Source organism: Brachypodium distachyon, chromosome 1, assembly GCF_000005505.3.
Source record: "Brachypodium distachyon strain Bd21 chromosome 1, Brachypodium_distachyon_v3.0, whole genome shotgun sequence".
Classification (NCBI taxonomy): Eukaryota; Viridiplantae; Streptophyta; class Magnoliopsida; order Poales; family Poaceae; genus Brachypodium; species Brachypodium distachyon.
In genome coordinates this window covers 30,337,424-30,360,206 of record NC_016131.3, presented here as the reverse complement: position 1 = coordinate 30,360,206, position 22,783 = coordinate 30,337,424, and the positions used below count along the sequence as shown (strand labels likewise).

At 51.0% G+C, this 22,783-nt stretch overlaps 3 protein-coding genes across 3 annotated transcripts; 2 read left to right on the top strand and 1 right to left on the bottom strand.

The window, feature by feature from the left end:
- The first annotated feature begins 1,385 nt into the window (after nucleotides 1-1,385).
- LOC100831908 (glycine-rich protein 23) lies at nucleotides 1,386-2,030 on the top strand. Its single transcript, XM_003560489.3, has one exon. The coding sequence runs from the start codon at nucleotides 1,586-1,588 to the stop codon at nucleotides 1,835-1,837; it is 252 nt and encodes an 83-aa protein (XP_003560537.1). The 5' UTR covers nucleotides 1,386-1,585; the 3' UTR covers nucleotides 1,838-2,030.
- A 2,722-nt stretch (nucleotides 2,031-4,752) lies between these two features.
- On the bottom strand, nucleotides 4,753-6,095 carry LOC106865643 (pentatricopeptide repeat-containing protein At3g61360-like). Its single transcript, XM_024457630.1, has 4 exons — nucleotides 6,027-6,095; nucleotides 5,623-5,941; nucleotides 5,050-5,518; nucleotides 4,753-4,951 (listed from the first exon to the last, which is right to left on the bottom strand). Exons 1-4 carry the CDS (start codon nucleotides 6,093-6,095, stop codon nucleotides 4,753-4,755), a joined length of 1,056 nt encoding a protein of 351 aa, XP_024313398.1.
- A 60-nt stretch (nucleotides 6,096-6,155) lies between these two features.
- LOC104582129 lies at nucleotides 6,156-6,791 on the top strand. The gene has a single exon (XM_010231473.1). The coding sequence runs from the start codon at nucleotides 6,156-6,158 to the stop codon at nucleotides 6,789-6,791; it is 636 nt and encodes a 211-aa protein (XP_010229775.1).
- Nucleotides 6,792-22,783: the final 15,992 nt, after the last annotated feature.

Below are 22,783 nucleotides of genomic sequence, written 5' to 3'. Positions count from 1 at the left end.
CCGGGACAAGCGCAGAAGCGCTGCGTACGTGTCCGGGTTGAGTGAGTCTGTGGCGGCTACGGGGTCCAGCGAATACAACAAAGCGACAACGTCATGTGAAGCATCAAGCGTTGTTCTTTAGCAACAACACCGACGCATGTAGAGAGGGGAATGAACAACAACAGAGTGGCGACGTTTTTGTGTCATAGTTAAGTCCTTGTTTCAGAATCGTGACAAGCGTACGTGTCCAGTTTTCTAGGTTCGGGCTGGCAGCTAAGCCAAACAACAACAGCAGCAACAAGACAACATCCTGTGAAGCATCAAATATGTTTTCTCTATAGTTTTTGTAGACACAGGATCGACACGGAGAGGGGGATGGAGCATCAACTCGCGTGCTCCTACCCGCAAAATAAGAAGAAGAAAAAAAACTCCCCTGCTCCAATCAGGTTGCGCCAGAAGATTCCTCCGGTGTTGGTGGGCGAGCCATGGCTTCAGCAGCTTGTTTTTCTAGAAAGAAGTCCAATTGCATGTTTAGAATGTATTGTCACCGAACGAAAAGCCCCCCCAAAGCAAAATACGGTCCGATTTACACCCTCTCTACTCATTCCCCGTCGTTTGATGCACTTCATCTTGATGTGGTCCTTGACGCCTGGTCACTGTGAGGAATCCACGCCGTTCATGTCTATGTACGAAACGGTTAAGCCGCCTCGGATGAATCGCCGTCATTTTGTTCTTGCCCATTTTGATGAGTGGTACCACATATTTGAGTTTTGGCGTCATGTCGCGGACCCGCGGGAGGTAAGAATGTTTGCACTGGCACACAGGAGTTCGCAATTCGCTGCTGATCTCACCGTGGGACTTGTTTGGCATGACGAATTGGTCGTAAAAGAACTGTGAAGAAGGCGCACGAAGGGCCACGTCATCGGTCAAGAGTAGGTCAAAAGCCTTACTACTATCATCTAATTGGATCAAGCCCGTCCAAATATATATGCCACGCGATCTCAAAAGTCCACCCAAAGGGGTGATTTATCCAGCTGCATTCGAGTATTCCTTTTTTCCTTTTTATTATACAGCGCACTGCAGGTGACGGTGGCCCCATACCCTTTTTTGAGAGGAGGTGGCCCCACGGCTAAGGCTGAGCGAAGGACGGAGGCTCGCACGGTATCGCGGGCCGAAAGAAACGAGAGGCTGGTTTCCGGGAAAAGCAGGCCCATATGGGCCGACGGGCTCGTCCAGTCAGTCAGGCATCGCAGCGCCGCGCTTCAGAAGACGATCAAAGCATCCACTCAAAAAAAAAAAAAGACGATCAAAGCACTTCTCTGAGCGTAGGTGGACGAGGAGTCGCAGTCAAACGCAAAGATTAAACACTCACGTTCACGGATACGCATGGCCGCATCGGAGTTTGGCCGGGCGGGGCGGCCGCGCATGCACTCGCCGACGCGAGCAGCCGGCTTTGATTGCTCCCGCTTCCCCCGGCGACTCGGCGAGCGTCGCCCAGAATTCCCCCCTATAAAATGAGCAGGGCAGCACTCGCTCTGTACTCCACGCTACAGCCTGAAACTCCACGCAAGAGTAGCCTCTCCTTAGACCGATCGAGTTGAGAGACATGGGCGGCAAAGGCGGCGGCGGCGGAGGTGGTGGAAAAGGCGGCAGCGGCGGTGGAGGCGCCAGGAGCGGCGGAGGTGGAGGTGCCGCCAAGGGCGGCGGCGGCGGAGGTGCTGGGAAGTCGTCTGGCACCGGCGGCGGCATGATGAAGGCGCCGGGAAGCGGCGGCGCCAGCTACATCTCTCGCCCCGGATTCGAGTCCAACCCGCAGGGCTACTTCCAGGGCCTCCACGGCGCCGGTGGAGGCAAGTAGAGCCAGAGTGCTCTTGTGTGTTAGTCAGGCTGCTCTCATCAGTTAATTCCGGCCGTGCGGCATGTTTTTGCACTGGCTTCTTAATAATGTAGCGCTTAATTTGTCAAGCAGCAGCCTGCCTAATTACTACTCGATCGTTCGCTTCATTGTAATAATGGGAACATTGGATCGTGGAAATGAAGTCATCGGATATTCGTGCTAGCTCTCTCATTGATCGAATGGGTGAATTAATCGTCCTGCTGCCTCACCAATGACGTCTCTTTGAAGGCGAAATGTTTATTACTCGTACCATTCACATAGATAGATAAGGTATGTACGTTACGTACTGATCGATGGAGGATTAAGTATGTTTCATGGAGTCGTCCTGGGTTTGTACCTCGTGGCGGTGCCCGATTCAGGCAGCACGTACAGTCGTCAGGCCTCAAGTCCGTAGGTGTTTATCTCATGGTTCAACGCTGCTGAAGAAGATGGCGACGGAGATTCTGAACAGCTCTCGTGGTTGGAGTCTCAATACCCTTCAGCTGGACCAAGGATGATGTTCCAGTAACCCTGGCACCCTGCGCAAACTTGGGAGTATCTTTTGTTTACTCGCACTGAAACTTTCTACATACCACTGTATTTTGTTTTATAACGGTGCCGGTATGTACCGGCAACGCTTCCACCAATCACAGCAAAGAAAAGCAAACCCCCACGTGCTCGTGCGTCAGTGAGCAGAAAGGCAAGGAACAGGATTGGGATTGGACTTTCCTATTTGTGTACTAATACATTTTGTTACTTGTACAAATTATTTAATGGTCCAAACAAACTCAGAATTTTATGAAAATTTGAGGGTGGTGTTAAGATAGAAAAATCCACCTTCAGTAAAAGTTTCAAAAATTTCAGAGCAAGTTTGAAAATCCACCATTGGAATTTAATATACCTGACACATAGCATTCGTATATTATACACGGATGACATATACCATTCACATATCATATATCATACACCAATGACATATATCGCATACCATTCATTTATCATATACCAGTAAATATATCATATACCGAAACATAAACGAATATACCAATGACATATACCATTCATATGCCATATACTAATAAAAATATATGCCAAATTTTCAAACTTGCTTTGAAATATACATTCGTATATCATTTACGAATGACATACCATTCATATATCATCTATCATACACCAATGACACATATCACATACCATTCTCTTATCATATACCATTAAATACATCATACACCGATGACATATATTAATATACCATTTCATATATCATTCATATGATATGTACCAATAACAATATATGCCAGATTTGAAAATTGCTCAGAATTTTTTGGAACTTTTACTGAAGATGGATTTTCTCATTTTAAGTCCACCCTCAAAATTTCATTAAATTTTGAGTTTGTTTGGACTATTAAATAATTTGTACAAGCAACAACATGTATTAGTACAAAAATACCAAAGTTCAATCCCAATCCCCATTCCCATTCACTTTGTTCCCTGCTGAGCACGGGGGGGAGGGGGGGGGGGGGGTGGGGCTTGCCTAGCACATGAGAGGCTGTGATTGGCTCTAGCGGGGCCGGCACCGCTAGAATCGCGGCTTTGCTTCTTTCCTGTATGGTGCATTGTTTTCTTTTAGAATGTGTGGTACATTGTCAGGGAGCATGTCGATCGTTTGCTTAATTATAATGGAACAGTGGATCGTGGAAATGAAGTCATGGGGTATTGGTGCTCTCATTGTTTCGAATGAGTATTAAGTAATAGTCCCGCCTGATCAGTCGCTTGTTCAATTGTTCTTTGCATAACCATTAATTCGCAGTTTCGCATAGATAGATAGGGTACTACGTTACATACATACTGATTCTAGTCGTCGTCCACTCGTCCAGGATTTGTACCTACAAGGGCACCCGATTCAGGCAGCACGTACAGGCGTCAGGCCGTCATCCAGCTGAGATTAACCTCGTTCAGGCCGTTGGGGGATCCATCCGGGCCTGTTGCCACCGTCTCCTGCCGATATCGCGAGGATCCTGAGCGTGGCACCGACGCACACACGGTGGTCTTCATCATCTTGAGCAGAACTCCGTGCAGGACAATTCACAGTCACAAGCTAGCTAGCCTTTGCATCTCGAGCAGAACTCTGTGCGGCCAAGCAGAGATGTATCTCGCCGCATTCTTCTCCCGTGTTCTCCTGTCCTGGCCACCATCGAAGGTATGGCATCGCCAGTGCCGCGGTAGGGAGAGATTTCGCGGCATCTTCATCAATGGTATGCTCACAAACCGCAGCTTCACATTTGGGAGCTTGGACTCAAGGGAGTACTCTGTATTCTCGGCGGCGGCGCTCCTCCGGTCGTTTGGCTGCGGTGATATTCGTGCTGCAACTGTGCTGTGCTCTCTTAATCGGGATTAGTATCCCACGCTTCAGCTGCCGGACACTTCCAGGCCTCCAATTTCATGCTCTGGTCCCGGCTAATGAAGTTGCCGGACTGTCCAGGCCAGGCGAGCAAATGGCAGTTCCCAGGGAAGCTCCTGCTCCTCCTAGCCAGGCAAAGTACTCCCATGGTAGCAACCAAACTGATCCTTCTTAAATAATTCTCGGCTATGGGATCGTCAAAAGTCAAAACAGATATTATCTCTGGACATATAGATACAATCAGCACAACACTCTTTCTACACATCTCCTTCTTAGTAAAGGAACAGAAGAATTTTTCAGACCGAGAGTTTACAAGTTATAGTGGATGTCTTGCGCTAATTAGAGATGAGGTATGCCTATTTCATGAGGCTTTTTAGGTGTTCTGAACCTTAGTATTAGTTGCTTTTCAGTTTTCCTTTTCACTCCATCAGGTTGATCGGGAATTTGATCACTTGATCTCTTTGGATTGATCTAATTTGTAAAGTTTTCCCTCTTATTAAACTAGAACATCCAAGGCATGCCGATGAGGTACACATCCTTTCCCGATCATATAATCCCACAGCTCCAACCCAAGATCCGGTCTCCCATTCTCGCAGAAAACCTTCATGAGCAACATTGTCGTCCTGGTCCTTGGCATGAACCCTGAGCAGATCATCTTGCTATATATCTTCCAGATCCCCTCCAAGTCACCAACCCTGCGAAAACACACAACATTGTGTTGTAGGTAACATCATCCAGACCAATTCCTTTGTGCTCCATCTCTTCCATCACCGCCATTCCGGACTGCAAATACCTAGCCCTCACATAGGCCCCCATGAGCGCATCGTGAGCTCCACGGTCTGGAGTCACTGCGCACTGCTCCATTTCATCAAACAAGCGACGTGCACGAGCAGCGTCCCTCGCGATCCCAGCTCCGTATATCAGGGTGGTGAAAACTTGCAGCGTGGGCTCGCAGTTCTCCCTCCTGCGCATTTCGTCGAGCATCTCCAGGGCGTCCAAAAACCTCCCTTTCTTGCAGAGAGCGTCCATCCTCACGCAGTAAGACACAGCGTCCGGGACGAATCCGCGCAGCACGGCGTCATGGTAGAACAGGTCCAGCGCCTGGGCGTGGCCGGCCTCCTTGAACCCGAGCAGCAGCGTGTTGAATGTGCGGGTGTCGGGCGGGTAGGCGTCGCAGTACCGGTGGAACAGAGCGCGCGCCTCGGCGACGCGGCCACGGGCGCAGAAGACGCGGAGCAGCGCGTTCAGCTCGCGCCCAGACGCTGGCGGCGGACTCGAAGCAGCTGACGGCGGCAGCGAAGGACGCGCCGGGAGCGGAGGCGCAGAGCGCGGTGGAGAGGACGACGGAGAGGAGGTGGGGGTGGGCGGGGGTGGGCGGGCGGGAGCGAGTCGAGCGGCTGGAAGGAGAGGTGCGCGAGGAGGCGGAGCAGGACGGGGAGAGAGCTCTCGGGGACGGGGAAATGGGGGAGCGCGAGCAAGCGGCGGAAGAGGGAGAGCGCCGGGAGGGGCGGGGAGTGGGAGAGCAGGAGGTGCGGCGTTAGGAGGGACGGCGAGGCGGGCAGGACGGCGGTGAGGAGCGGCGGGATTGCCGGCGCTTGTGTGAGGAGGAGGCGGGCGAAATGCGGCACGGTCGGGGTGAGGAGCGACGGGGCGGCGGCAGGAGGATCGGCATGGCGGCCGTCGCACTAAAGCATCCGGCTGCACAAATCGTATTACGAGATCGACCGTGTGAGAGAGCTGAACACGGTTAGCGAGCTGACTTCGGACTACTGGAGATATAAGGAGAGGGCTTTCGTGCCCTCCGCTCTCCATCTCCCCCTCCTCGCCCTTTCTTCCCATCGTCTTTCGGTTCTCTCGTCTCGTCGAGTTTCTCTTCCCCCGATTCCCCTGAAGCTAGCTATGGCCACGTCTCAGGGCTATGGCTTCGACATCGTCTCCCAGCCACGATGCTGCAGGCGGTGGACGTTCTCGCCGGGAAGCAACCATCCTCCGCCGTCGTCTCCACGGATCACGTTGGTGAAATGGACGCCGCCTCGTCCCGGATGGGCAAAGCTGAACTTCGACGGCTCTGTGTTCCACGACGGCAGCGGACGCGCGAGCATCGGCGGCGCCATCCGCGATGGCAACGGGCGCGTTCTCCTGGCCTTCGCCGAGCAGACGGCTCATGCTCCCGTCGGCGTCGTCGAGGGCAGGGCGCTGATCCGCGGGCTGCAACTCGCGCTGGACTTGGGATGTCGCCGGCTGCTCGTCGAGGGCGACGACCTGACGCTGGTGCGGCTGCTGCGGTGCGAGTCCGCCCAGACGCGCATCTCGCCGGAGATGCTGGACAGGATCATCTGGCTCCTTGATTCCTTCGACGTGTGCGAGGTACAGCACGTCTACCGGGAGGGCAACGCCGTGGCGGACGCGCTGTGCCACGAGGCGTACAAGACGGCCGAGGGCAGGGTCTGGACGGACAGGCTGGTGCCCTTCAAAGTGTGGGAGAAGCTCGAGGACGATCGCCGCGGAGTGGTGCACGAGCGAGTCCGCAAGTGATCTAGTTTCAGATCAACCAGCGCCAAGAACTCGGCGGATGAACAGCACAAGAAATTGATCGGCGGCCAAGAACTGAGATAAAGACCAGAACCCGATCAATCATCCTCTCCATGTGGATCGCGGGCTGGCCGGCGGCACAAGAGGAGACGAAGCAGCTGCAACTCACAGGTCCGCTGGCCGCGCCAACGTCAAATCAAGAAGCGGCACACATGCATGCCAGAGGCGGCAGCAATTCACAGGTCGGCTGATCGAGGAGACCGATCACCCTGCTCGTGCTCGACCACGTCCACCTTGATTTCTAGTAGAATAGAAAGACTAGAAGATTGTACTGAAGATCCGATCGATGTCGATCGAAGACATGTAAACTTTTGTCAGATGAACAAAGTATGTAATCTCTTGTATATTCAGGTGGAATTTATGCCATAGTTTGTTAGCTATGGGGAAAAGTTATGCGAAATGGTTCAGATATACATGCAAAATAATCTAATGATTTGTCTCATGGCCATTGCTATTTCCTAAGTTACCAGCGTGGTAACACGTGCATGTTTTGATCTTGTTCCATGTATCATTCTGTATATACGTGCATTGCAGTTAACACTTCTGATTCAATGCAACCCCCTCCTCTTACGAAAAACACAAGTACGGTTCAGATTATTCCATAGCCCTTCATAAAAAAAGGCACGATGGACATTAAACAATATTTCGTTCAATCATTTCCGTATGGCTTCGAACAACACTCGGTATTTTCAATTTTTTCAGAGATAGCACCGTTGGATGGTCATAAAATTTCATACGATAGTAGTAGACACAATTACACACAATCTCACCGAAGGGATCGACAAAATATTTCTTGAGCTAGCGGAAAAAAGGCGAACAAGTCGGACGTTCGTCAAGATCAAGAAGTGGATTCCGAAATGGTAAAACTTAAATGGTAAAGCCAATTCGATCCATTGATCGTCAGCCCATTCCAAAATGGTATTAAGATATCAAAGAGAGAAACGAACCATATAGCGAGCCTGGTTTGTCTTGTGCACTAACCGCAAGCATCAGGAAAAATACAAATAAATTTTGGAGAAGAAACGTACGGATTCAATCAAAAGAGAAATTCCTACGATGGCGCTCGGGTCTGATACAAAAGAACTAGCGGGGTTGACCCGTGCAGTTTGCGCAGCTAGACTTTTGTATAATGAATGTTCTTAGAGTAGCAATATATTTTTCCATACCAAAACTTATTAATTAAATAAACTATTCTATTGAAAAGATTGAAAATTCCTTGGTAGTTGTCGCAATATAATAAAATCTTTACATGGGTGGACCGCAATCTTACGTGACGACGACCAAGTCAACGAATTCCAATTGCCGGTCAAATCGCCAACAAGACATAGTCATGCCAACTAAGCACCGGTCAAAGGAGTCAAAGGGTCAAATCTCCCATGCAATGGTCAAAGGAGCTAGAGTAGGGCCGAGAAAACCCTCGGAATGAATTCACTGCCTTACTCTCACTTTTCCTCTCCTTCAAAGATAGTCATGGTCCTTTGTCATGGATCCCTAGGCTATAAATACCCCCCATGGGGGCATGTATCATTTACTCTCCATTAGAATAAGATCAAAGGGGAGAGGGCTAGAGCAACCTAAGGAGCCCACTCTCGAGTGCTTGGGTCGAGCCTAGTCTCGACTCGACCTCGGGGACGCGATTTGGGAAGCCTAGTTTCGAGGTTCCGGGCCGTCTAGTACGACCCCGACTCGAAGTAGAGGGATCGGATTAGAGTCTCGAGGGTATCCCAACCTCGCTACTTGGGAAGACAAGTTCGGCTCAAGTCCGAGGCGACCCCTAGAGATCTCTCGCCATAGGTGATTTGGAAAGACGAGTTCGGCCCAAACACTTGGCTAACGACCCTCTCGAAACCTCTCCTAACATAGGACTAAGTCGTACCCGCAGGGTCGACCGAACCTATTAAAAAAATATCGACGTGTCAACTTGTCCCAAGTGTATGGCGACCTTCGCTATAAGGCCGGCGTACACCCCAACATATTATTATCGTATTTGTGCCATCGAGCATTGGCACCCCGTACTCTTGTTGTTTTCTAGAAGAACAACAGTAGCGCCGATCGTGGGGACCCTCGCCGCAATTGAAGATTTAATGGCACCGACGGAGCCTACTTCATCAGGTGTCCAACTTGCCGCGAAATCTACACGGTTACAAACGAAAAAAGCAAGCACCTCAGGGGCTCCCGAGGAAGGAGAAGTTCTCACCAATCCGGACGCCACCGCAAGCATGGGCGCCATGACGGAGGTCGTGGCCGCCCCCCCCCCCCCCCCCCCCCCCGCTCCCGCGGGAGATCCAAGACACGGCTTTCCCGCCAAGGTTCAAGCCGCCGACGATACGGCCATACGACAAAGAGTGCAACCCTCTTCAATTCCTGGACGTCTACTCCACCGCGATACGAGCAGCGGGTGGAGGCCCCACGGAGATGTGCAACCTTTTTCCGCTCGCGCTCACCGGGATGGCGCAAACTTAGTTTTTTAATCTGCGGAAAAATTCCGTGCATTCATGGGAGCCCCTCCTGGAGGTCTTCATCGCCAACTTCCAGGGAAATTTCAAAGAACCCGTGCAAGCTCACGAGCTTTACGCCGTGAAACAAAGGCTGGGATAGTCTCTCCGAAGCTTCTTCCATCGCTTTGCGAAGGTCCGAAGCCAAATCGCTAACCCACCGTCGACGACCGTGATCGACGCTTGCATGCAAGGCCTTCTCCAGGGAGAAGTGAACCGCGCTCTAAGTCGAAATCCGCCAAAGACGATCGAAGAGCTCTACTAGATCTTGCAAGAATACGCTCAGGGCGAAGATGGAGACATCGCCAAGAAGGACACGCCACGCCCGAATGGACTCCTGCAGCGGATCAGCCCCAAGCATCCGCACCATCTTCCTAGAGGAAGAGGAGGCGAGGGAAGAAGCCGCTCGGCGATCAAGCTCGAAAGATCTTTGCCGTCGAAGGGCAAAACTCATCCCAAACGACTTGGCAGCCCAAGAAGCCTCCTCGCCCCGCCGAGGGAGGCGCCGGGAGATGTCTCATCCACAATTCGGCAAGCCACAACACCGAAGAGTGCAATACGCTCATCACAACTCGTGAAGAGTTCCAAGCACGAATGCAGGCCCGACGCAAGGACGAGAAGGCGCCCGAGGCCCCGCACCCCGCCAACGTCATCCTTGCCGACCCTGGGCCCAAGGAAGAGAACCTCCCGTTTCAAGAACCCGCTCACCATGTCGGGGTGATACTCGGGGGCTCCGCCATAGGCCGGGGGTCAAAGAGGCAACGCAAGGAGTATGCGCGCGAAGTCAACGTCGTTGGAACCTTCACTCCAACACCACCGCCCAAGTGGACAAGTGTACCCATTTTCTTCACCGAGGAAGACGCTAAGGGGATACGCTTCCCACACGACGATGCCCTCTTCGTGACGGCCATCGTCTCAAATTGCGAGCTCAAGAAAATACTTGTGGATGGAGGAAGCTTCGTCGACATTTTGTACCTGAGCATGCTAAAAAAGCTGATGGAGCCACGGGGAGGATACAAGAACGGTTCCTTGCAACCGTCGCTTTATCCCCTAACCGACTTCGTCCCAGGTAAGTCCATCTAGCCGCTCGGCCAAATTGAGCTCCTCACGACCATCGGAGATGCCACTAATCATCGGACCGATCTCGTGCGCTTCGACGTGGTGGACATGGAGGCCTCCTTCAACGCCATCCTTGGCAGGATAACCCTGAACCGCCTCTGCGCTGCCGTCCACCACAACTTCCTATGCATGAAGATCCCGGGCCCAAAAAGCGTGATCACGGTCCGTGGCGAGCAATCCTCCGATAGGAAGACGCTATATCGCCACGAGACTAAGTGCGCCGAGAAGGGAGAAGCGTCCAAAAGCGTTCACATGCTCTCAGGCACAGGGGAGTCCAAGACCCATCACCCGGAACGCTACATCCATAAGCCCATTCCCGAGGGAGAGCTTAAGGAGATACGTGTCTCCGACGACGACGCCACACGCATCATGAAGATCGGAGCCGACCTCTCGATCGAACTCGAGAAGAAGCTCATCGACCTACTCCGGGAGAACTCCGACCTTTTCGCTTGGTCTCCCTCCGACATGGGAGGAGTCTCACGCGACGTCATGGAGCATCGACTCGCCGTAAGGCTCGACAAGGCGCCCGTGAAGCAGAAACTCCGGAAACTCTCCATGGAACGAAGCAAGGTCATCAAGCAAGAAATTGCGAAGCTCTCCGAGGCCGGACTCATTCGAGAAGTTTGGCACCCCGAGTGGTTGGCCAATCTAGTCTTGGTGAAGAAAGCAAACGGCAAGTGGCGGATGTGTGTCGACTTCACCGATCTGAACAAGGCATGCCCCAAGGACGACTACCCTCTCCCGCGGATCGACCAGCTAGTCGACTCCACAGCAGGATGCGAGAGGTTAAACTTCTTGGACGCCTATTCAGGGTATCACCAAGTCCACATGGCCAAGGAAGACGAGGAGAAGACCAGATTCATCACTCCCATTGGCACCTTCTGCTATCGCAGAATGCCTTTTGGTTTGAGGAACACCGGTGCGACCTTCCAACGCCTCGTCAGCCTTATCCTCAAAGGGCAATTGGGGAGAAACGCCGAAGTCTACGTTGATGACGCCGTCATCAAGAGTCAAGCGGCGAGTACCCATCCCGAAGACCTGCAAGAAACCTTCAACAACCTCCGCAAATACGGCGTGAAGCTCAATCCCGAGAAGTGCACGTTCGGAGTTGGAGGAGGAAAACTCTTGGGTTTTCTCGTCTCCCAACGGGGGATCGAGGCCAACCCGGAAAAAATTCGGGCCATCCTAGAGATGGAGCCTCCTCGCTCCGTCAAAGATGTGCAGCACCTAGCAGGGAAGATGGCGGCATTTGGACGATTCGTCGCCCGATCAGCCGAGAAGGGTCTTCGTTTTTTCAAAGTCCTGAAGGGCCTCAACAACTTTGAGTGGACTAACAAAGCTCAAAGGGCCTTCGAGGAACTCAAAACCTATTTGTCGACTCCTCCACTCCTCACGAGCCCGAAGCAGGGAGAACCTTTGCTCCTGTACCTCGCCGTGACTCCGGTCGCCGTGAGTGTAGCCCTCGTGAAGGAAGAAGATGGGTCGCAACGCCCGGTGTATTACGTGAGCGAAGCTTTGGGAGGAGCAAAGGGTCGGTACACTCAGATCGAAAAGATCGCGTACGCCCTCCTCATGGCCTCTAGAAAGCTCCATCTTTACTTCATGGGCCACACCATCATGGTGCCGATGACGTTCCCCCTCAGAGAAGTTTTCGGCAACAAGGAAGCCACCGGGAGAATCGCCAAATGGGCAACGGAACTAGCTCCCTTCTCACTGGAGCTTACCGCGAAAACGGCTATAAAATCCCAGGTCCTCACCGACTTCGTGGCTGAGTGGCATGCGCCGCAAGCCCCGCTCGAAGAGACATCACCCAGGGCCGGGCCCCCCGAACCAGATTGGATAATGAGGTTCGACTGCTCCAAGCATCTCAACGGTGCTGGGGCTGGAGTCGTACTCATCAGCCCCGAAGGGAAGATCCTGGAGTACGCCGCCCACCTCGACTTCAACGCAACCAACAACATGGTGGAGTACGAAGCACTCCTTCTCGGACTCCGGTTGGCTAAGGCCATGGGTGTTCGACGCCTTCTCATCCAAGGTGACTCCCAGCTGGTGATAAACCAAATGGACAAGTCATATCAATGCATTGATGAAAGGGTGAAGAAGTATATTGAAGAAGTTCGCAAAGTGGAACGGTACTTCCTGGGCATGGAGGCACGACACATCCCACAGAAGAAAATCACCTTGCCCGAACGGCCGGTTCCAAGGAACCTCTGCCACCCGGCGCATTCTTCGAGGTGATCCGCGCCCCATCCATAGGAGAAGAAGCCGATGACTCTGACGAAACTTCAAAGACCAACATGGACATCGACAATCCACCCTCTTAGATGACGCCAATTATCCGCGCCTTGAAAGGAGAGGAGGATGAGGAGGCGGGAGGCCCAAGCGCCAAAACTTTGCTTTCAAAAGCAAAGATGTACGTCCTCCTCGATGGCATCCTTTACAAGAAGGGTGCGGCCGCGCTACTCAAATGCATAACCCCCGACAAGGGGCTGAGCTCATCCAGGAGATCCACTCCGGAGTATGCGGCCATCATCTTGCGCCAAGAGCTACCGTGGCAAAAGCTTTACGACAGGGATTCTATTGGCCCACCATGGTGCAAGACGCAATCACAATATTGTAAGTGACCATCGGGCCATATCTTAAGACAAGCAAGCAAGGAATCAATAAAAACGAGTCCTTGATAAAGAGTGACACGAGACACTCATACGGCCCACCGTCGTAAAGGGAATCCCGTCGAGCAGCAATGTCACGAAGGGACGATCCCCAAAACCGAGTTGCTGCCCTAGTGCCGCTCACCAAGGGACGCCGAAGGGCCTACATTGGCTCAGGCATCACCTAAAGATGTCTTCGGACATAAGTCGCCACCAGCGATCCGTTCCTCGGTGGATCCTAGCGTGCCTCGAGGCCATCCGCCAAGTAGAACCAAGTCCCCCGAGGACCGGAAACTCCTTAAGATGCATTTAAGGAGAACCGTAAATAAGCGAGTTATGCATGAGCTTACTTACCTCGGAGAACTATGCTACCCGCGCGAGACGTCGCGCACGGGCCTGCATGATAGTAACCGAGTTAAGGCTCCATAATAATCGCAGGAAAACATAGCTTCCTGAAGTCTGAAGAGGAGAAATTCCGCATGAATTTCCCCAAACGGCAGGTCGAAATGTCCGGATCACTACCGGCATATCGATAGCGACCCCCACCAGGGTAATAGGATACATGGCTCGTAACCATGGCCTAAGGCACCGAAGTCAAGTCGTATCCCAACGGCGACAGCAATTGATTACGCGAAAGTCTGATTATAGCGAACGATCGCGAGCTGTATAAACTAAGGAAATATAATACTTTGCCGAGAAGGAAATAGAGTACTCCAAAGAACACATGTTGAGCCAAGTTAACATTTTCGATAATGTTGGCCGCATGGTGAGCTAAGTTGACATTTCCGACAATGTTGACTACATAGCGAAGCATAAAGCACATAAAAAAAGGTGCCTTACAACCTCTATGTCTAAGCCTAGAACATGCAAGTCATGAGGTTATGTTATAAGTGGATATGCAACATCGCATAAGTAACCAGCTGGGGTACCTTGTCGCCTCGAAAGGCAACAAGACTCAAGCCGCACCGTCGCTCTCCTGAAGAGCGGGCTCAAGGCAACGCACGAAGCATTGAGCCAGAGCGCGATGAGAAGCTCCCTGGTCCGCCAGAAACTTCTTCGCCCCGTGAGTCATCTCACCCTCAAGTCCACTCGTCCCGGCACCGCCGTCCAGGACAGCCGCGACTGCCGGCGAAACAAGTCGAGCGCCCGTACTCAGGAGGCACCTCTTCACAGCGGGCTCAAGGCGCTCCACCTGTGAAGTAAGCACCCTACTCGCCTCATCCGTCGTACGACATGGGGGAAGATCCAGCTGAGGGGAGCCCTTCAAACAGAGTATCATCTCTCAAATCTCCGAAGCCTGGGCAAGCAGGAGCAAGACCACCTCCGGACGGCTATCCGAGGGGGCGCGAGCACGAGCTGCGAACACTGGTCCGAACCCGGCATCCTCCGACTCTGCCTTGAGGGAGGCGACCTCCGCTCGAGCGTGCTCCACGTTGAGGCTGGCCACCACCAAGTTCTCCTCGGCACAAAGGGTCTTCGCGATCGCATCCCTCTGGCCCTCCTCGGCAAGGCGAGCCCTCGCCTCCATGGCCGCAAGCTCCGCCGACACCCGAGAAAGCTCGGTCTCGACGGCCTCCCGCCGCGCCTTCTCCGAAGCCAACTCACTCAGGGAAAGGTTGGCCTTCGAGGTCTTGGCATCCAAGGCCACCGAAAGCACCCCAACCTGAGCCTTAAGAGTGGGAAGGGTGCCCACGGCCTCGACCAAGCCTCTCACCTGGCAAAGGAAGAAAAATCGTGAGCGCTGGCCGACAAAATGGACCTAGCAAGAAGGGAGACGAGGAAAGCGGGCTCACAAGCTCCAACGCCTCGAGCGGATCTCTCACTCCTCCCTCGGTCCTCGGAAGTGCCTCCCCCTCCTCCAGAATCGGGGGCTCGGCCCAAGGTGCATCAGGCTCCGTACCTGAAACAAGACAAGAAAACCCCGTGAGAACATTCCCAAAAGGGAATTAAAACGCTCAACACGCGTGCACTCACTGGTGACGGGAAGCTCCTCCTCCAAAGGCCCACGAACGAAGGAGAACACCAAAACACCCGCGCCGCTGGCTTCCGAGGAGGCATCCACCACAAGCTGAAGCCCGGTCCTCTTGGTGAAAACCGCGAGCCGTGAGGCGACGAAGGAAGGATCTTCTCAATGTCGATCTTCCCGGCTAGGTGCATGTCCATGGACTCTCTCAAGGGAGACCTCTACTCAGCCACGTCGGCTAGGTCAGGAGAAGGAACCTTCCTCTTGCGTGAACTCGGAGGACGAGGGATCTTGGGCATTGGGGCCACCGGCACACCCAACCCAAGCAGGACCTGAGGCTTCACCTTCCCACAAGTATCTCTGAGGTAAGAACCAACGGCGATCATCGACGGAGTCGCAAGATGAGAGTACCGCTTGCCGGCCTTGATGAGCTTCCCGAACTTGGGATCCGGGCGTATCGGTACCGAGTCGTCGAAGCACGCCGCCACAACGTTGTGGCATCCTCCCTCGCTGATGGTATCGACGTAAGCCCGATGCTCCACCGAGTTGTACAGCCCGACCATCCAGGAAGCCCACTCGGCCGCCTTCTCTCGCGAAAAAGCCGCTGAAAAACAAGCACAAGCACTAGCCAGGGTTAGTGTCAAGCAAACAAGAATACTTGAAGCAGCAACCCAAGTATCGCGAAACTCACGCTTAGCCGCGCGGCGTGGGTGACGGAAGGCCAAGGGGATCACCAGCTCCGCTTGTGGTTGAGCCCTCATCATGAAGCGGCCCGCCATCACTATCTCCTCGAGAAGGTCATAAAAAGCTACGCTCCGAACGAGCCGACTTGATCCCGGCAAGCTCCCACTCCTCGACCAAGGACGTGCCCATGGGACGGACGACATCCCAAAGCCCCCCAATCCCAGAGTGTCGAGGGAGCCTGCCGGAGTGACGCAAGCTCGTCTCCGAAACGTCGAGGAAGAACCACTGCGAGTCCCACCCGTCAAACAGACGCACCGCGCTCTTCGCCGGCACCAGGGGTGTGAGATCGAGATAGGCAATTGGAGGGGGGGGGGGGTGAATGATTGCACGGAAGCAAATTGAAACTTTTCCCGAAAGTTCAAACCCTAAATCACCTTTCTGTCCGTGATAGTAAAACAGGCGTAACTTTTGATTGGATGAACCAAAAATACGTATGAGTATGCAAAAGAAAGGTATTGAAATTATATAACCAACTCAACAAGAATCAGCTCAATTGGACTTACCTATCAAAAGATATGATCAAATCAGTAAGAGCTAACAGAAAGTTACGAGAATTAATCTATAATCGATTTCGAGGAATAACAAGAAAGATGAAGTAATCGCGATCTTCCTTGATCTCGTGGTAAACCTGCAGCAAAGTATTATGAACTCGTGATAAACCTGCAGCAAAGTGTTAGAAAGATCTAACACGAAGAATCCACGAAGATCCGAGAAGAACAGAGATGACACCGCCAACGAATCTCTTTATTGCAACGATGTCGATCGATTACAAAAGATGCAACCATGCATCCAAGAACTCTCCAAGAATTGATCTAGATCTAAAGCTCTGAGTTCCCTCACGTCTTTGCTAAACCCTAACTAGGACGCCCTTTATTTATAAGGAAAAATTCGCGACCCTAAACCGAGTCCGAATTCAAAACCAACTCCTCTGTCCCGGACGGTATTCTGCCCGTGGGGCCCGCATACGACCTCGGATTGAGATGAGTCCAAAAGCAAAGTTGTTCGTCTCGACGACGCGCAAACCTTTATGTGGACCACTTTTCTATCAGACGCCATCTTGATGACGCTACTATTTAATCTTTAAACAGCTCTCATCCAGCCACAGTTGGGCCTACATGTCTTCACGTCGATGCCACTCCATGTCATCAACTCTTCTTGTGATATCTTCAAAACTCGACCATCACGTGTCGAATATCTCCAATACCGTACATCTCCGGTATAAACAACGTACGACAAACCGGTGCCCTCCCGGATCATCGTAACCTTCACTTTCATTGTTCCTTCGCACGAACGTCCCGCATGACATTGATCCCTCGACCTCAGTTTCTCCCAAGCTTCGTCTCTCGATCCCGTCATCGACCACGTTCTTCTAGCTCCGGCAACACCTGAAAGTGAACACACAAATAACCAGTACGAGCACAAGTCCATGACTTGAGTCAGGGTAAGTTTCACACAACTCACGCCATGTTTTCACATAAGAAACTAATGCATCAACACACCACTAGCAAAGCACTTAGTCCAAACAAGATACAAGTCATCATATAAGTATCCATATTATCCAAAGTATCCACATCAATGTTTCACCTAAAACACATGCCAATGTTACACAGCACCTATGATTTCACAATCTCCCTCTTGATGAAAACATTGGCAACATCTCCTTAACACTAGACATTAAACATTGATTGGCACACATATTCACTTAACTCTCAGATTTTCAAGGTTTTGAAAACAAAACGAAAAACATCAAAATGTTGGAGAAACACCAATAAACACCAAAATATTGGTAAAATATGGTATGTATATGTGTTGAAATCTCTCCCCCTTTGACAATGAATTTCATCAAAACCACACAAAAATGTTTATTTTGTCATATTTTATTTTTCTTTGTTGTAATGAGCATTATGAAACATCGTGAACATGATAATTGTGCATCCAAGTCATGTAAAAAGTAGTTGTACTCGACATGTATATAAGTATGATGTAATCTACACATGACTAAAAATCAAGTATTGTTACGATTTATTGCAAGACATGGTCTCCCCCTGTCAACTACATCAATACTTGAATACAAAATAACTTGCAGCACATTATATTAAACAGAGCACTTTATAAAAGCATAATATTTATTTTCATTGAATTTATATGCCAAGTCGATTCAACCTTGTCAAGCCTATATTTAAAATACCATGCCAAGCCTATGTCCAAAGTGCAATGATTAACAATCAGAAGCTTAAGGCAAATGGTAAGCAATCAGAAGCTTAAGACAACGGTTTCAATAAATACAGCAACTTCCAAGTTCATACCAAAGTGCAATGGTAAGCAGTCTCGTGAAGATGTAGTGCGACATTGGCATATTTATTTAGTAAAAATTGTTTGACACCACGTGTCTTTGTATATTTGGAACCTTGATATCATTATATTTTCATGATTGCTAGTAATTAAGTATCCAAGACCAAAATAGCTAACAAAGTTTAACCATGGCAAGATTTAGTTCAAGTTATCATTCGTATTAGAAGTCATGTGATAGACTACGAGCATACATATAAAATGACAATGTCCTCAAAACATAAACGTGGTTGCAAAAATGTCATTTCAGGATGGAATACAATGCTCATTACTTTTTCAGATTTTTTTATTTATTAAAGATAAAAGAATGAAAAAGAAGCAACTGAAAAGATATTTTACATATCGTACAAGAAGAACACACTCCCCCTCAAACCATCCCGTATGGTTTGATTACTCCAAGTTCACCTCGAAGAAAGCAAGCCGAGAAGAATCCAATGGTTTAGTAAAAATGTCTGCCAATTGACGTTCGGTATCTATAAAGTTGAGCACAACATTTTCTTTTTCAACATGATATCTAAGAAAATGATATCTTATATCTATGTGCTTAGTTCTAGAATGTTGCACCGGGTTTTTAGCAATACATATAGCACTAGTGTTATCACAATAAAGTGGTACACTTTCTAAAGTAACCCCATAATCTTTCATTGTAGTTATTATCCATTCAATCTGTGAGCAACAGCAAGCAGCAGCTACATATTCACTTTCATCAGTAGACTGTGCAACAGAACTTTGTTTCTTAGAAGACCAAAGTACTAAAGAATCACCCAAAAATAAGCATGTACCAGATGTACTCTTTCTATCAATTCTACAACCTCCAAAATCAGCATCCGAAAATGCACGCAATATAATACTAGAGGAAGCAGAAAGCCAAATGCCAAAAGATTGGGTGCCATGTAGATACCTTAAAATCTTTTTGACAACTTGTAGATGTGATGCGCGTGGGGAAGCTTCAAACCTAGCCTTGTTGCGAAAAATAACATAATACCCAACATGCACCAATAAGGGTATGACCTCTAAAAATATTTTCTCCTCCTGAACATATGTTCCTGCATTACGAATAAGAGGACTTTCGCCACAACAGTAGAGGTACAAGCATCTCCATAAATTATACTTTCAGCCCGAGATGCATGTGTGAGGGAGGAGAACCAATTTTTATCACCGGTCATGTGACGAGAACAACCGGAATCCACTAGCCATATGTTCCCCTTCCTCAAGGCAAATGCCTACAAACAACAAACACATGCCGAAATCTCCGTACTGAGGTTAGATAAAAAACTTGTAGGTATCCAGTACTGAGATACACGATGAGTAGGCAAAGCACGAGTTTCCTTATACATTGGAACAGATTGTACGTGTCTCGTGCAAGCTGAAACGGAAGGTGAAACATTCACCCTAGGCACATAACGAGGAGGAATAGTTTTATCATGAGCCTAATGTGCCTTGAAGATATTAGATCTAGCATGTTTTTTTTTCCTTTTTAATTACTCTAGGTAGTCTAAAACAAGAACCTACATCATGTTCAGGTTTATTACAATAAGTGCAAGTGTACCTACTTTCAGGTTCAGCATGTGATATGTGACCTACGTTTGCAATTGTTGAAGTATCATTAGACATGATGCCGGTAGATTTAAAAATCACATTGGTTGGCTTGTCAAATGTTTCAAAAATTCCATTACCAAGTGACTTAACGATAGTGGGTGGATTAGCCTTAAAATGAGCATATGCATTAAAACCAAGTCCGGTCTTGTTTTTACACACTTTAGACTTATCTAAGATCATATTCAGATTTTTGTGTCCACTAGAAAATTTATGTAAAGATGCTTGTAAATAATTAACTTCATGAGACAGGGCAATACAGAGATGACACCGCCAACGAATCTCTTTATTGCAACGATGTCGATCGATGACAAAAGATGCAATCATGCATCCAAGAACTCTTCAAGAATTGATCTTTGGCTTGTCAAATGTTTCAAAAATTACATTGCCAAGTGACTTAACAATAGTGGGTGGATTAGCCTTAAAATGAGCATGTGCATTAAAACCAAGGCCGGTCTTGTTTTTACTCACTTTAGACTTATCTAAGATCACATTCAGATTTTTGTGCCCACTAGAAAATTTCTGTAAAGATGCTTGTAAATAATTAACTTGATGAGACAGGGCAATACAAAGATGACACCGCCAACGAATTTTTTTATTGCAACGATGTCGATCGATTACAAAAGATGCAACCATGCATCTAAGAACTGTCCAAGAATTGATCTAGATCTAAAGCTCTGAGTTCCCTAACGTCTTTGCTAAAACCCTAGCTACGACGCCCTCTATTTATAAGGGAAAATTCGTGACACTAAACCGAGTCCGAATCCAACACCAACTCCTCTGTCCCGGTCGGTATTCTGCCCGTGGGGCTCGCATACTACCTCGGATTGAGATGAGTCCAAAAGAAAAGTTGTTCGTCTCGACGACGCGCACAACTTTATGTGGACCTCTTTTCCAGCGGACGCCATCTTGACGCCTTGACGCCTCTGCGGCTCCAGTCAAGCTCACCCTCGTCAGGAAGCGAGGCAAGGCCCTTGCGGAAGTAGCCTGCCTCCACGAGGTCCGACAGGTCCTTCTCGGTAGTCACCGACGCTGGAATAATGTCGGGAACCCGTCCCAGCACGGTTGGAAACGGCTCAGGCCGAGGTCCTCTCTCCGGGCGGGTGACGTTCTTTGACCTCCGCGGCTTGCCTCCCGACGTCCGCGCCTCACCCCCGCTCCCGTGGGAAGCCTCCCTCTTGACGCTCCTGCCGGCGCCGTCGCGATGCTCCACGTCGGATCCCGTCATCTCGCATACAAAAAGACGCCAAAGAATTAGTACAAGTTGCAAAAAAATTCTAAGGAAAGCAACTAGGGAAAATCTACGTCGCGAGGTCACGCACGGTCGCCGTTTAAAAAAACGGGGGGGGGGGGGGGGGGGGAGGGAGCCTGGCTACCCCCGCGACCCACGGCCTGCCGGACTTCAGTCCGTTTCAGCCCACGGGGAAAGCGCCCAGAAGCCCTGCACGCACGGCTGCCGGCCCGAGGCGCGCAGACAAAAAAAAGGGGGTAGAGCCCAGCTCCCCTCGAAGCTGTCCAAAGGCTCACTTCCCGGCCGCCGGTCCAGCCCGAAACAAAACAAAAAAAGGAAGGAGCCAACTCCCCCAATGGGCAGTCCGAGGCCCATAGCCCAGTCGCTGGTCCGGCCCAAATAAAAAAAAAGGAGAAAAAAAGGGAAGGACGGGGCGCATGCGTGCAAGATGTTCGGTCCAATGACCGGCGCCTTGCGCCCACTCCGACCACGGCTCGCCGCCTGAACCCGTCCCGTCATGCAAGCCAGGCGTTCGACGAAAGGCCCCCAGGCCGTTGCCGTCATCTACGCGGCAGCTTCGCCGTCGCCGCGCGCGTCATGGCCTTGCCATGCTGCTCCCGACACACCGGGCCCGTCACCCGCGGTCGCCGCGCACACTGTGCCCATACCAGGCCTGGCGCGCCGTGACCGTCACCCGCCAACGCCACACGCGCCAGGGCCGCCTCGCACGCTTGCCAAACGATGGCACGGGAAGAATGACGACCGCTTCTCACCTCGACACGGGCAATGGAGCTCCCGGGCGCCACCTCTCCTCGGCTCGAACTGCAAGCAACGACGACACCGTTCGAGCCCGAAGCTCGCCGAAATCTTGTCCCCCACGAAGACTCAACTACCCTCAACACCTTCAGCAACGAAGCGGACTGGCTAAACGCCCTCAAGGAGCCCCTACGAGCCACCGGTCTCGTCTCCGTCCTCGGGTGCCGCCGAAGCTCGTCTTCGCCACCGGAGGGGAGGAAAACGAGAGTGGGCGATGCCCCCCTTGTGCTCACTGGCCCCGTTTTTATAGGCCAAAGCTCGTCTCGACGTCCGGACCCAACGTCCCACCGGTCGGCTTGGTCATAGTAAGAAGACAAGGGTCAAGCCAACCACTGGACAGGGCGCACAGAGTAAAAGGCAAAAAGAGAGGAGGAAAAGGCGAAAAGGAGGAGGTCCCAGCCAAGGGACCCGTGCCCGAGCCGTTCTGGCCGCACCGCGTGACCGCCGGCGTCGTCAACCGAAGAGGAAGGGAGGACAAGCCCCTTTGTCCCCTCCCGTACGAAGGAAGAAGACGAGCCAGCGCCGTCGGATCTAGGTCTTCGGGACGCCCGGGACCGTTCGATCCACCAACTTAAAAACCCAACCGGTACGCCGGCCGGCTGGGCCAGATGGGCCTCGGCCCAATCCACGGCCCAACATCACGCTGATAAAACAAAGAAGAGAAGGAAGGAAAAAGGAGGAGAGGCCTCTTGGGCCTGGTCGGGCTCTTCCCGCATGCCCGGGATGCCCACGAGGCCGGCTCGGCCAGCAGATCCCAGCAAAATGAGAAATAGAGCCCAAGGCTCAGCCTTTTTGCAGGGAAGCCCCCCGAAACTTGGAAAATTATGAATGAGCCCTCCGCGGCTTGGGAATTAAACGCCAAGACCCTAGGAAAATCCGGAATCTGCGAACAAGCCCCTGCAGCCTCGACTTTTGCATGGAGGACCTTATAAATGAAAATTTCGAGGAGCCCTTGGGATGCGCCTAAGCTC